Source organism: Apodemus sylvaticus, chromosome 4 (assembly GCF_947179515.1).
Source record: "Apodemus sylvaticus chromosome 4, mApoSyl1.1, whole genome shotgun sequence".
Taxonomy (NCBI): domain Eukaryota; kingdom Metazoa; phylum Chordata; class Mammalia; order Rodentia; family Muridae; genus Apodemus; species Apodemus sylvaticus.
Genome location: NC_067475.1, coordinates 83330357 through 83345306, shown reverse-complemented (window position 1 = coordinate 83345306; position 14950 = coordinate 83330357). Strand labels below are relative to the sequence as shown.

The following is a 14950-nucleotide window of genomic DNA, read 5'->3' as shown; positions in this document are numbered from 1 at the left end:
ACATGCATGTGTGTATGCACGAGTATACGTATACATGTGTGTGTGTGTGTGTGTGTGTATGCATCAGGGTGTCTGAATGGGGCTCTAGTGCTCAAATAAATCATCTGTTGGAAGACTGCAGGAAAAGCCAGGTGATGATGTATTAGTGACATATGAATGGCTCAAATCGTCAAAGACCACTAACTCTTTTTAAGTCTTTGAGCCTGACTTCCTCCTAGACTACATGATTAACCACTATATTTTCATCTGCCATCTTCAGTTTCAGCTCACGTACCTTTTGTAATGTTAGTTCTTCCTGAGCCTGCTGTGGTCTTTCTTCTCTTTCCCCAGTCTACAGCCTATCCTTAATCCGAACCCTAACTGTAGAGTTTGATTGGCCTTGGATGACTATAATCTCTTAGGGACATGCACTCACACACACACACACACACACACACGCACACGCACACGCACACGCACACGCACACGCACACGCACACACACACACACACACGGAAAGTCCTGATAGCACTCTGCCACCCTACTTATTTGTGTAGACAACTCCTTCATTACTTTATGAGCATCTCCAGTGGTCTGTCAGTGTCCTGTGTAATGTGCATCCACACACAGGTGTGTGCACATGTATGTTCTTGTGTGAATGGAAACCACAGGTCAACCTTATGTGTCTTCCTCAATCATGCTTACCATAGGCCCAAAGCAACAGTGCCAGAGAACCATGGACTAAAACGTCTGAAACCAGGAGCCCAAATAAGGCTTTCTTACTTGAAAGTCTATTTGATGTGGGCATCTCTTACAGTGATGGAAAGCTAACCAGCAGAGTTGGAAGGAATCTCAGCATAAGAGGTGTTAGCATCTCCAGGTGCAGCCAGACTGCTTGGTCCTGTCTCCCAATTCATTGGAACAAGAAAGCCAGAAGAACAAAATCCAAGTTCCCCTTTAGTTAACGGAACACACAATAGATACCAGCCTGGACCTGGGTACCACAGTCACCATGTGAGGGGACTGGACAGGTGATCCGTGGGCAGCATCAGAGCATAGAACCCTGCTTACAAGAAAGTGGGAGGAAGAGCCACCCCCCCCCAAGCAAAAGCACCCAATGTGGCAACACATAAGAAAGGGGCTGCAGTGGTTTTAATCCCCAGTTGCCACTCCAACTCTTCTTGCCAGACCCTGCCTCCCCCTATTCACTGTGGATTTTTTTAAAACATTAAAATGAAGGGATCAGGAGAGATAAATTTACATCCACATAGGGAAAAGATGTACAATGACAACTTTCAAAAGAAAGGACCAGTGTCTGTCTCCCTGCATTACCTCTTACTCCTAACACCCTAGGTGGAGCTGAGGTCATAGCTGACATGGTTGCTACAGAAATGGCATCACAAGTAGCTTGTAGAGTGTTGGAGACTGAGATGCCCTTCTGACCCACTAACCTCAATTCTTAGAGGACGAGGGCTGCTGGTTGCCAGCCCTTCTGCTTACCCTGTGCTATTGACTTCAGCTCCCCTCACTATCACTAACTCTTCCTTCTCCAGGGACCCTGCCCTCAAAAACCACACCCAGAAGTTTGGGATGGCACTGGGTCTGTGTACAGCTCAGAGCCCATGGTCGGTGTGGCCCATAAGTAGAAAAGGAGGTTCCCACCAGAGACCAGAACACCCATGTGGGAGGAGTGCCTGCCCTTGCTCCACTCCCGGCTTTCTCCCAGCCTCAGTGACAGCTCAGACAATGGCACCCTTGGTTTATTGCAAGTGCTTAGTGTGGGAAGACAGCAGCTTTTTAATGTCTTGTCACTATCTGTCCTCGTCACATAGCCAGCACGGCTTCTGGGACTTCTGGGGTCACTGCTGCCGTATAGGGGTCTTTCCATTTTCTGTTGGTAATGTACCAGGAGTAATTAATATTTATGTTATGTCCCCAGTGTGCCCGGAACACAGAAAGGATCCAGAGATACAACAGCTATCCAAGCTGAGGGTGGATTGAAAGAACTTTCATTCCTAAGAAAATACCAATGGCTGCTATTTCTTGTTCAAAAGACAGACAGAAGAAAGGCGCTGTGCCCAGGCATGAGCCTGTGTGCTAAGACTCAGCAAGAACCATAAAGCTCACAGCCTGCATTCTGTTCCTGGTTCTAGAGGAAGAACCCAAGGGCCAGTGATACGTCAGAAGCACTGGGCTGAACTGGGTACTCTGGAAATTCCATTTCCAGCCGTCAGAAGCACTGGGCTGGACTGGGTACTCTGGAAATTCAATTTTTAGCCATCTGGAAAGCACCCAGGGGCCACCATGGGAGAGGAGATTGCAGATTTCTGTGGACTTTAGGAGCAGGCAGAGGCCACACATACATTTGACTTGAAACCCCTGTTCGGGGATCACCGTAACGACATTTTTAAGCCTCCCTTGATTTCAGTAACCTGTGATCTAAAGACATGAAATGGAAAGCTCTAGAAGCCAGTAGCCTGTAGGTGAAATGCTATCACACTGCTTGCTCCTGTAAGCACTCCTTGGGATTCACTTCTGCTCATTGCTCGCTGTGCCTCATTAGGAAGGAAAAATTATGGTGGAAATGGGTGTGCAGACAAGTCAGTGTGTGCTCCCCCCACCTACAGGATCAGAGCTGTCTGCCACCTGCAGCGTCAGCTCTGTGCTCCACATGCACATTAGTGCTCCACATGCACATTAGTGCTCCACATGCACACTAGTGCTCCACATGCTCATTAGTGCTCCACATGCACACTAGTGCTCCACATGTTCATTAGTGCTCCACATGCACATTAGTGCTCCACATGCACATTAGTGCTCCACATGAACGTTAGTGCTCCACATGCACATTAGTGCTCCATATGAACGTTAGTGCTCCACATGCACATTAGTGCTATCCTTTACCTACAGCATCAATGCTGTCTGCCACCTACAGCATCAGACTATGTGTGTGTGTTGTGTGTATGTGTGTGTGTGTTGTGTGTATGTGTGTGTTGTGTGTATGTGTGTGTTATGTGTGTGTGCTGTGTGTATATGTGTGTGTTATGTGTGTGTGCTGTGTGTTACATGTGTGCTGTGTGTATGTGTGTTGTGTGTATGTGTGTGTGTGTGTTGTGTGTATGTACTGTCTGTGTATGTGTGTGTGGTGTGTGTATGTGTATGTGGTGTGTGTGTGTGTGTGTGTGAGAGAGAGAGAGAGAGAGAGAGAGAGAGAGAGAGAGAAAGAGAGAGAGAGAGAGAGAGAGAAAGAGAGAGAGAGAGAGAGAGAGAGAGAGAGGAAGAGAGGGGGGTGAAATTTATGCAAATTAAACTTGTTTGGGAAACACAAGAGCAGCCTTTATGACACAAAGTTCTGAGCTAACTAATGGCTTCAAAGTTCAGCTTGGTTGTAGGTTTGGGGAGTGGGTGAATGTGACTTAGGAACAGGGTGACCTAGCGTGCAGGACACCCTGTGTGTCACCCCAGCACAATACAACTAAACAAAACAAAAAACTCTATTTCACTCTTCTGGGAAGAAGGGAGAGTTAAGAGAGAAGACTTCCCGTCAGAATCTGTCCTTGGAGATTCCTTGGCAGGGTATCTGTTATAGCAAGGGTCACACACTGGCAACTGCCCCCGTGGGAGTAGCAAGATTACAGACAGGCTTTGTGAGACCATGGACTCCAAGGTCTTCCTCATACCTGCAGAGAATATCATTCTTGGAGATGGCTCCTGTGCTGCTTTCAAGAGGTGTGTGTGTGTGTGTGTGTGTGTGTGATGTCAGCTATGGCCTTTTGATTGCCTGTGGTTTCTAGAGTCAGCAGTATGAGGACAGGCTGTGGGGCATGCAGTTCCTTCATCTCAGCTTGTCAAGCACAGTGCTGGGAATTGCAGTGGAGAGTGGGGACCCTGTGGCAGTGAGATCCTTGAAAGGCTGGGAGGGCAGAGGTGACTTAGGAGATGTGCTTCCCGAGAGTGGCTTGAGGTGAAAGGTTCTCTAGAGGCTTCTCAGGGAAGGTGTCTGATTTGCTTTCTGTCTTTTTTGATGAGTCCCTTTAATGTCCCCAGATGACAAAACAGGGTGACAAAACAGGGTGTTTACTGAGCGTGGATGAAGGTGTATGTATACAGTTTGAAAGTTAAAGACTGCAGTAAACTCTGAAGTACAGGGACTATGAATACATACCAAATTGTGACTCTTCTCATTGTGTCGATAAGAAGGCCCCAGGAGCACAAAGGTCACCAGGCTGTGTGCTCTTTAGATAAAAGGCACTGTCCACTATTTTTCCTGATTCTACTGTATTAGACCCTTGGCTTCGGGGCCTCCATTTTCTAAGGGTTTTCTACAGAAAGGACCTGGTGAAGAAATGATTGCTCTTGTCGATCTTAGGAGGGGGTTGAGGCTGGGCTTTCTAAAGGGCTGCTTTCCTGTGGTGCGGGTGTGGCCTTGACTTTCCATCATCTCTCCTTGTGGCTCCTAGCTTCCACCCTGTCCCTGCAGGATCAGGCTTCTGTACTCAGAAACGATTTCAACCTACTCCTTGTGGGAAACTCTGAAACAAATTCTAGAAAGCTCCATCACTATGAGGGTGAGCTTCACGGTGGAAGGGGCGGGAAGGGCCCCAGGCCATGCCTTCTGAAGGCATCTCTGTTTCCTATCTTTTCAATTCTCAAACAGCCCCAGGAGGGGCACACTGTGCTAGTGATGGCCGTGAGGGATCTGGAGGGGGTAAGGGACTTCCTGAGATTAAGTTCAACTCTGAGGTATATGCTAGATCTGCCAGATCTACCCATGGATGAAGAGTTAGAACGACTGTGAAGATGTTGCCTTGTGGACAGATCAGATGACAATGGTTCAAGGGACACATTTAATCCAGAGTCACGCACCTGCCAGTCAGCGTGGTGTATGGACTAGATCATGACCTTGTACAGGTGACTGACTAGTTCCTCTCTCAAGAATTTTCAAACAAGCCTGGGACACACTCTGCTATAGTTAAAGCTGGCTCTGCCTCCCAGGCCCAAGCTCCCAGAAATAAGACTCAGACTCAAATTACTTTTACAAATACCTTGGCCATTTAGCTAGGCTCTACACAGACTAGATCATAACTAAAGAGACCCATTCATTTTAACCTACATTCTGCGACCAGGCTGGTTTCCTGTGCTCAGGGACCAGCCGGCCATGTGCTCTTCTCCCCTCTCTTCAGGCTCTTCCTCCAGCTTCCTTCTCTCCCAGAGTTCTTTCTCCTCCCGATGTCTCACCTCCATTCCCTAACTAAACCACAAGCAACAGGCTTTTTAATTGACAGGTGAGGCATCCAAACAGTTCACAAGATGATCCCTCTACAGCACTCACCAAACTTAGCCTGTGGTTAGGCCTAACACTGAGTGCTGGTAGTTGGGAAAGAAACGAGTTTATCACAGGGTTTCTGTGCTGAGCACAACAGACTTGTTTCTTGTGGACACATTTAAACCTCACAGTGGTCCAGTCAGAAACTTTGGAAAAGCATATTTGCCCAGTATTACATAAATAAAACAGCAAATGGAAGAGCTGACCAGGATGAGTCTACATCGAAGCTCTTGCTCTTAGCCTAATACTCTGGAACTTTTGCCTCATCTTTCTGGGGTCACCCTACCAATGTGGCAGGGCTGGGCCCCAAGGACTTACCCTAGGCTGTCCCTTCTTAGGACTAACCAAATTCTGTACACTTGGGAGCTGGTACACAGAGACATTCTGCAATTACACAAATATACACAAGAGATGATATATATTTGGTCTTGTCCCTGTTTCTTGGCAAACAGTTCTTGAAGCCATTAGGATGCACAAAATTAAAAGGTATCTCTGTGTGCTCATGGGATATACAAAGGCTGAAGGCATTTTGGGTCCCAGAAGCCTTGGGAAGGGGTCTGATTGTCAGGAGAACCATTCTCCTGCTGCAGCGCCAATGCCAGCCTCCAGGAGGCAGAATGTTTCTGGAGATTGATTCAGTCCCCATTGGCAATAATCTAACCAATGGAGCCTATGCAGTGAAATCCCCACACAACAAAGCAAAGCCACCAATAACAACAAAAGTCACAGCACATCTGCTGAACAGGTGGAGGTGCCGGGAGGGCCCCTTCCCTGCCCCATCTCTATCGCATGCATCTTTTTAATCTGAGTGCTTATCTTCTCCATTGTATCCTGTTTGCCAGCAAACAGAAAAAGCATTTCCCCGGGTTCTGTAAGCAACGGTCTTTAACAACTCACTGAACTTGAGGGCAAAGTTAGACAGTTACCCGGCTAGTCACCAGCCCTTCTCAGGTTGCTGGGACTCCTGACTTACGGAGGATGGTCAGTAGCAAAAGAGACAATGGGGGCTGCGGTCAGCCCCTGGGGTGAGGCAGTTTGGGGGAACTTTGCTTTCAGAAATCAGAAGATATCTAGTCAGGCAGGAGTGTGGGAATGCAGTGTCCCCAACACAGATTTTTGCAGGGTGGGGCTGGAGGGCAGGTGACACACATTCCTTCCTTTGCACCAGTCCCACCCTGGGCAGGATGAAGCTCATTTTCAGATTCAATTCTTCCCTTTAACCGCCTTCTCCAAGGAACAACTTAGCCACCTCCCCCGTGCCCTGTCCCCACACCCCTAAGCCCTCATCCCCCCCCCACCACTCCCTTTCCCCACCCCCACCCCCCAGGCTTTCAGACCACTCCCTCAGGAGCCTGGCCTTGCTAGCAAACTGCTTTACACTTTCATAAGGTGAGCTAAAATGCCATGCTGCTTTCGGTCGGAATTGACTCCTCTAGCTCCCCAGAAGGACGACACATTCAAAGGTGCTGTATCCAGGTACAAAGACTGAGGATGGGGAGGAGCCAGAGATTTGAAAAGCACTGCAATGATGGCCCCTGACTACCAGCCTGGTTTCTACAGCTCATCAGACTGCTTTGCACACCAAACGCACAGTGCGTTCACGCACCACCAGGCTCCTCGGATGCGCACAAACGGCCGATCAAAGCTGCCACGGACTGAGGGACAGTCCTTTAGCTCAGCGGGAGGGGGGATTTTCTAAAGCGGTCTCTAGGGTAGCCTTCCTAGGGTTCCCTGCATCCGCCACTTTCCTGCCCTTATGGATTCATGCTAGGACAGGTGTCTACTGCCAAATGGGCTAAGAAGAGGAAACCAGACAGACAGACAGCCCCAGAAACCAGACCCAGGAACCACAAGGTATAGATTGCAGATGGCTGGCCAAACCCCAGCAGACTCGCCCACCTCACAGTATCCTCTGATGATAGGGGTGGGGGTGGGGCAGCCAGGGCCGCTCCACCCCCCAGCCTTTTCACTCCAGTAATCAAGGACAAACTCTCTATTCGCAGGGCTGGTCCTTAACGCCACATACCCTTTGAGCACTTTTATGGGGCAGTTAAACTTTACAGCAGCTCGCTGGGTCACAAACATTCCCACATTTCTGAATGGGTCTGCTTATGACAAGTCCACTACCCCTTCCCTTTGAAAATACTAAAATATATTAGATCTCCCAAAGGGGGTCGACCGGGGTATACAAGCTACAGAAACCCCACCACGGCAGATGTAAGCTGTTCACATTGGATAAGCGAACCTCTGAGCTGAGCCGGCAGCCTGGGGTGTGGGAGCCGGGTGTGGGGAGGGGGTGGGAAAGTCTTCAGCTCAGCCCCATGCTGCTTCCTCTCCTTCCTCACCTGAGTGGACCAGTCTCGTACAAGCTTCCTGGGCAGGTCTCAGATATTTGTCTCTCTTTCTTCTGTCTTTACAAACAAGAACTGAAAACCCATGACAAAACTCTAGCCGCCAGATCATACATAGCTTGTTCCCCTCCGTGCCCAAAATTAACCAGCCAGCCCAGAGAAAGACTCATCATACAGACAGAGGTCTTACCTGAGTTCCATAGCAGCCACTCCTGGGCATCAGAGACCGGCCCAGCCTCCTCGCACGAGGAACGCAGCTCTCTTTAGCCCTCAGACAAATGAGCCCATTATAGTAGTCAGGCTGCGAGTTAAAGAGTGGCCCTTACAAAAAAATATAAACAGCACAGGCCAAGAGGAGGGAGGGGCTGTGGTATCAAGGGACAATGGGAGCCAATGATCAGCCTCTTCGAGCTCTGTTTGCTTAAGATATTGTGTTTCACCCTGAAGCAGGGGAGACAGGGGGTAGGGAGCTAAGGCGCGCTGAGCAGGAAGGGCAATGTCTTTTTTTTTTTTTTAATTGAGGTTCTATTTGCTTCTGACCTTTGCTTCAACAACTGTCTTCACAGGCCTAGCCCAATGCCCTCAAGTATGGCACAAGCTTGAATCCCCCTCTGAAAACCCAGACTCCTTCCTCTCTCCAGAGTGCACATTTTTCAGGTCCCCCGCCCCCCCCCCACTCCCTTCAAGTCAAAGCTCCTCCCTCCAACCCACCCATCCGCTGTATCGCCTCTGCTTTTCCTATTCTCATTGCCCAAAGTGATAGCTCCTGTGTCCATTTCATAATACACTGGAGTCCTGGGTCTCAGTTTCCAAGTACCCAGATGAGCGCTTGAGCTATGCGCACTACCTAAGCATGCAGTCCATGTCCACACAGACTAGGTTCCATGTCAGCGAAGGCCTGGCTGCTGTAGCCAAGGTGGAGGATGGAGAGGAGGAGCAACTCCTTATCCTTCAGCACCTTATCAGCTCAGCAGGGGTGGGGTGGGGTGAGGGGCTGGACCGGTAGAGAGCATCTTGGCAATCCTAAGTCTCCAGAGGGACAGGCTCAAGCTCTGGATGACACAGAGCCCATGAAGCCTTACTGTACAATACAGAAGGTTCTCCTGTGTGCCCTCCCTTCCCACAGAGGCTGAAGTCCCTGCGATGGGGGCAGCAGCTCAGGGCTCACACAGCTCATTGTGCTGAGTCTCTAACCTCACAGTCCCCTGAGGTCAGGGGCTGGAGGGTGTTAGCAACTTCAAGGAAGGAGATGGAGCTCATGTGGGGCTCATGGAGGAGCCGAGTACTTCTCTGAGGGAACACCAGCTGACACTTACACAGGAGAGAGAGGAAAGGGCGTTGTCCCATTAGGGAACAAGTCTCATCAGAGTGGTCAGTTCTCAGATACAGCTCCCTCCCTCTTTCACTGCACAGTGCAAATCCACCACGCTCTGGCCATTCCCTGGGTTCACACAGATGCAGTGTCTCTGGTGGCCTCCAGCAGACACGCACCTGCTGTTCTCTGCTTAACCCAAAGACAGGGGCCAGAGAGGTAGCCGGCACCTTGGAGTGATGCTTGGCGCCCATCCAGGTACAGTCCTCTGCTCTCCAACCATCACTCATGCACTTTGGTGATGAAGGAAGCCCCAGCTCTAGGCCAAGGCATCAGGAGTTCTGGCAAATCGCTGATAAAGCCAGCAATTTCTGAGCAAGGCTCTGGGGAAGTATCCCGTCAGGCCATTTTGCTAGCTTTCTCATTGCTGTAACAAAGTCCTGGACATTAAGGACTTAAGGAGGTGTTTATTTTGCCTCATGATTTCAGAAGAGTCAGCTGGGCAGTGTAGGGCAGACCACCAAAGTGACAGTGACACCCGGCTGCTCACCTCATGGTATATGGGGAGCCCGAAGAAGAAGGGGCCAGGGACTGCATACACCCTTTACAATTTAACCCTAGCTAGGCCCTTTCTCCCAAGAGAGTGCCAATAGCTGGGGTTAAGCACTCAACACACGAGCCTATGACAGGTGCCTCATACTAAAACCACAATATCCACAAGGCTCTGTGTCCTGGTCAGACTTCAGTGTCATAATCAAGAATCACCCAGGAAGGGGGAAGCTTCCGTTGTCCAGATCAGACCAGCTAGCTGCTGCACATTGATTGCTAATTGATGTGGGAAGGTTTAACCCATTGTGGCCTGCGCCTCCCCTGGGTCCTGGGTTGTGTAAGAAGGCTAGCTGAGCTTGACTCAAGGGAACTGAGTCAGTAAGCAACACTCCTCCATGATCTCTGCTCCCGGTGCCTGCCCTGAGTCCCTGCTCTGGCTTCCCTCAGTGAAGGATTGACGTAGAGTATGTACTATGAAATAAGCCCTTTCCTCTCACAAGTTGATGCAACTCATGGCGTTTCTCACAGCAAAGTAGAACCACATCAAGCATTATCATCAGGTCCCCTGGGGGAGGGAGGTAAAGGCCAGACCTGCACCATAACCTTTGGCATCTCATTATGTTCCCCAGGGAAGTCCTCTGCAAACAGAGGCAAGAAGAGCTTGTGGGCAGGATCTGCAAAGCTGAAATGGCCAAAGTCTAATCCTCCAGCAGGCTCTCCCCTTCAGCTCCAGCACTGTGGGGTGGCGGTGGGGGTGGATGCTAAGGAAGATGGATACCACATATTTTCTCTCATTTGTGGGCTCTAGACATGAATTTCTCTGTACATGGGTCTCTCCGTGTCTCTGTCTCTGGTTCTTTCCCACTTTCTCTGTGGTTCATGTGTATGTGTGTGTGTGTGTGTGTGTGTGTGTGTGTGTGTGTGTGTGTGTGTGTGACTGTGTGTAAGTGTGAATATGTGTGTGTGAGTTGAGTGAGTGTGTGTATGTGTATATGTGTGTGAGTGTGTGTGTGTGCACACAAGTGCTGAGTGCTAAAAGTAGAAGGGAACCGTGAGAGGGAGGAAGAGAGTTTAAGGGGGCTGGGGAGGGAAGAGGGGGAAATTAAGTAACGCCCGCCCGTGTGAGGAGAGCAGAATTAGGGACCACTCAGCCTGGGGCACCAGCAAGGGGCACGCAAAAGGCAGAAAGAGAAGGAGATGAATACGAATACAAATTAAAATTTTTTGAAAGTTTAACATTTATATTTAAAATGCACCTTAAGACAATCACCACAGAACAGGAAGCAGAAAGCTAGGCTGGAGCCAGTGCCCAGATATAACCTTCAAAGGCTGGTGACCAGCTTCTGCCAGCCAAGCACCATCTCCCAAATGACCCAGTGCCCCCATTTCCCTCCAAAGCATCAGCAAATTGGGAAATAGGCGTTTATCATGAACTTCAAGCACGAATCGTGAGAATTCAACATGAACCTGTGGGAAATTTTCAGAATCAGATAGTAACAGCTTTTATTCAAGAGGCTTACCTGATATCACAAGAAGCAAGTAATATTCTAATTAGAGAGAATGACCCGGCACAAGGACATCTGCGATTTACCCCCACAGTGTTGGGGTAAATTGCAGATGAAGTGAGTTCAAGGGAGCAGCAGGCAGTGGGATTGGAGGGCAGGCCCAGCTCAGGAAAAGACTTTAAACTCCAGGTTATAAAACCTGGAGTTTCACAAAAGTGTGCCTTTTCTGTGCTTGGAGGGCTTTTAGGGTAAAACAGGCATCCATTTGTGAATGCAGGGCACAGGAATACACCGGAAAGATTATTTTCTCCACCTTCCAAGGCTGGCTGTAGATTCTGAACACGAAGGAGGGATGGGAGTCACCTGATACCATGAATGCCTTAGAGCACCAGGTTAACCCTGTTGTGGAAACTGGGTGATGGGGTGGACACAAAGGCTGGTGGGCTGACGTGTGTCCCGGGCGAATGTGACGTTACAGAAAGGGGTCAGGGTGAAGGGCAGTCACAGAGCATGTTATCTCACTAAGCCTCTCAAACCATCCCAGGCTGCTGGTCTTTCTTTGCCTTTGCATAGAATTCTGGGCAGAGCGCCAATATCTTAAGTCTATTTTAGGCTTCTTAAAGTCTCCTGAACATTTTAGCCTCTAAAAAGCAGGATCTCATTTTGGTATTTCAAATGTCTTCTATAATAATAATAATAATAATAAACCCCCAAAAAACCAAAGCAATAAAAGAAAGAAGTTGACAAATGTGATTTTTTTAATAGAATTAAATGTTTTCCCATTAAAGGTACTGGCGAGAAAAATAAAATGAAAAGGCAAGTCACAGATTGAGAAACTATTAGGGCCGTTCAGACTCGTATTATTCATTAAGATAAATTTGAAGACAGGGTCTGCTGGATGTTGTGGCATACACCTTTAATACCAGCAATCAGAAGGCAAAGACAGGTGGGTTTCTGTGAGTCTGAGGCCACCCTGGTCTATATAGTGAGTCCCAGGATAGCCAACGCTACACAGAGACTCCGTCTCAGAGAGGGGACAATATTTGAACAAGTATTTCATGAAAGAAAATATACAAACTTCCAAAAGACACAAGATAAAATGCTTATTGATCATTACCATAAAAATCAAAAGTCACTATATACCCACAGAATGGCTAAAACTGAAAAGTCTGACAGTGCCAGGAGCTGGCAAAGATGAGGGTAGCTGGAATTCTTCCCCATGGCCAGGGTACACAGCCTGGCACGCCCACCTAAGGCATGACACTTGGGCAGTGCTTTATAAAGGTAAGCAACTGGAAACCTACGAGTCTCACTTCTGTCCAGTTAATTAAGATAAATGAGAACATGTCTAGATTGTTCTTAGATATATTAATAATAACCCAAATCTGAAAGTAAGGGACTAGTGCAAACAAACAAAAAAAAAAATCACATATCCACCCTCAGGAACAAAGCTAAGCTACTGATACCATACACGAGGAACACAGCTCCCAGGCAGGCTGAGAAAAGGAGGCAGCCACAAGACTGACTGCATTCCTAGAAGAAAAACCAGGCAATGATGACTGGCTGGGTGCATAGGTCAGTAGTACAGTGCTTGACAGACATTCACAGAACCTTGGGATCCACCCTTAGCCCCACAAGGAAGAGACAACAAAGTCAGACACAGCAGAACACACCATAGCCCCGGCCCGGAAAGGCGAAGACAGAAGGCTCAGTGGAGCCTGGGCATTCAAGGCCAGCCTGGACAACACAAGCAGAGTCTGTCAAAAGCAAAGCAGTCGACAGCAGCAGAAGACACTGATTCTGAGCGCAGAGGCAGGAGTGATGGATGAATGTGATGAAAATGGGTGTGGTATATATTTGTCAACACTTAGAAACTTTGGACTGGAAATGGCTGTACCTGATTCCCTGTAAGTTCTAGAGCCACCCAGGTGTAGAACATTCCATCCAGGCTAACAACCGCTTCACCCTCTCACCCAGCGGGGCCATCTTCCTTCAGCTCCTGTATGCTTGCATGCGTATGGAGGTCAGAGGTCAATGTTAGGTGTCTTCCCAATTGTGCTCCACTTTATTTTGAGGCAGAGTCTCTCCCTGAACCACAAGCTTATCGGTTTGGTTGGCCTGGCAAACCCCACACCTCCCCAGTGTGAGGTTACAGACGCTCACTGCCACACCTGGCTTTTGATGTGGGTTCCAGGGTATTGGACTCGGTTCTTCATGCTCGTGTGGCGAACACTTAACTAGGACATCTTTTCAGGCTCGCTTTTGGGGGACAGAATCTCACTATAAGGTGCCTCGAACTCACGATTCTCCTACCTTAGTGCCACTCCCCCAAGTGCTCACATTCAATGTCTCTTATATTCAAATACCAGAAACAGCTTACAAAGAGAGGCTGACTTTTGCCATGGTTTTGAAGGGTTTGGTTCACGGTCAGTTGGACCCATTGCTTTAGGGCTGGTGGTGAGGCCACATATTATGGTGGTGAGTGGGAGATGGGCAAAGATGCTTAGCTCATAGACAGGCGAAGAATACAAAGAGAAGGAAAGGCCTGGGGTCCCAGACGCTCCCTCAGACTGGGTTTGGACTTCTTACCCACAGCGCTGGTGATATTTGGGGGTAAATAATTCCATTAGGAGGCACGCCCCAGTAACCTCCGCCTTCCGGTGCCACTGTGGAGAATAAGCTCTAACACCTGGGCTTTTGCAGGGACATCTGAGACGCAGCCTATGACGATCAAGGGGCATGCAATTTGCAGCTGTAAGTTCAGATGAATACATTTCTGACACGTCATGAAAATGTCGTGCGACAATTCTGATTTCAAAGTCGTCGCATGCATTTATAACATGACACAGTGACAGATCTTCAGAGTTCTCTTTATACAAGTGGTTCCCCCTGCCCCTGCTCAACATATGTTCTATGACCACGATTTGAAATTTTAACACTGGAATTTCTTCTCTGGTCCCCAAGCACTGTCTACTGTTTTGTGGGAGGGGTTATCCTGGAAATCATCATTTTCTGGAGAGTGTGGATGATGTCATCACTCTGTTCTGACGACGCTGATGGTTTGTGCTTCCTTTAGCCTGACTTCCCTGTGCCGACAAAGCCTGCTTCCGCCCAGTCCTCTTCCGTCTAGCCGGTCACCACTGTATGGAAGAGCAGTCCTTGGCTATGAGGACGGAGGAAGTATGGCTTGAGGGCATGAAATAATGGCTCAGCACAGGCTTGGGAACCCTGTATTTCTTTCAGGGCTTGGCAGCCCAGACAATACTTGGCAATAGGTGCCCAGGTACGCTGGCTGGCGTCTGAAGTCCTGCGTAACCTTAGGAGAGTCTGTCTCTGGAGCTTCAATAAGAATCTCCCTGAGTGAGTCCCACGCAAGGGTGAGGTGCTTCCAGCTCTGGCAGAGGTTGAAGCAGTTCAGTTCCACAGGTTTATCCAATGTTTAAGGACTGGGTCCTGAAACCCCTCCTGCTTTGTTCTGAATGCTCTCTAGACATTCACGCCCTCGCTCTGCTCCCGCTGCTCACTCAGTCACATACTGTTAAGGGCGAATGCAACCTAAGAGCCCATTAAATCACAGGTAGATAACCTGAAACCCTGGGGCGTGGAAAGACCCAGTTCTCACGCCCCACCACGCTCCAGATGTTCCCGCAGACTGACACCCAGTTTCCCACCCTTGGCGCTATTGATATGTTGGGGCAAATAATCCTTTGTTCAAGGCTGTTGTGGGCACTGTAGACGGTTAAGCAGCATCCCTGGCTTCTGCTCTTTCGGTTGCGTGGTTTGTCCCACTTGGTTCTTGATATCCCCAAACATCTGCCAGATGTGTATAGATGACAAATCACTGCCGGCTCAGCACCACTAGTCTGGCAGTTTCCTGGGCCTCTGTTCACAGAAAGGTCAAGTGTAATGACCACTACCTATGCACATC

The 14950-nt window shown here is 48.8% G+C and overlaps 1 protein-coding gene across 1 annotated transcript in view; it reads right to left on the bottom strand.

Annotated features, from left to right (window-relative positions):
* Positions 1-7955, bottom strand: part of Trim2 (tripartite motif containing 2) — a 110342-nt gene extending 102387 nt beyond the window's left edge. Inside the window, exon 1 of the mRNA XM_052180282.1 lies at positions 7847-7955. Coding sequence (XP_052036242.1) covers positions 7847-7876 — 30 coding nt within the window. The 5' untranslated portion in view covers positions 7877-7955. The remainder of the gene's footprint in view (positions 1-7846) is intronic.
* Between the last annotated feature and the right edge of the window lie 6995 nt (positions 7956-14950).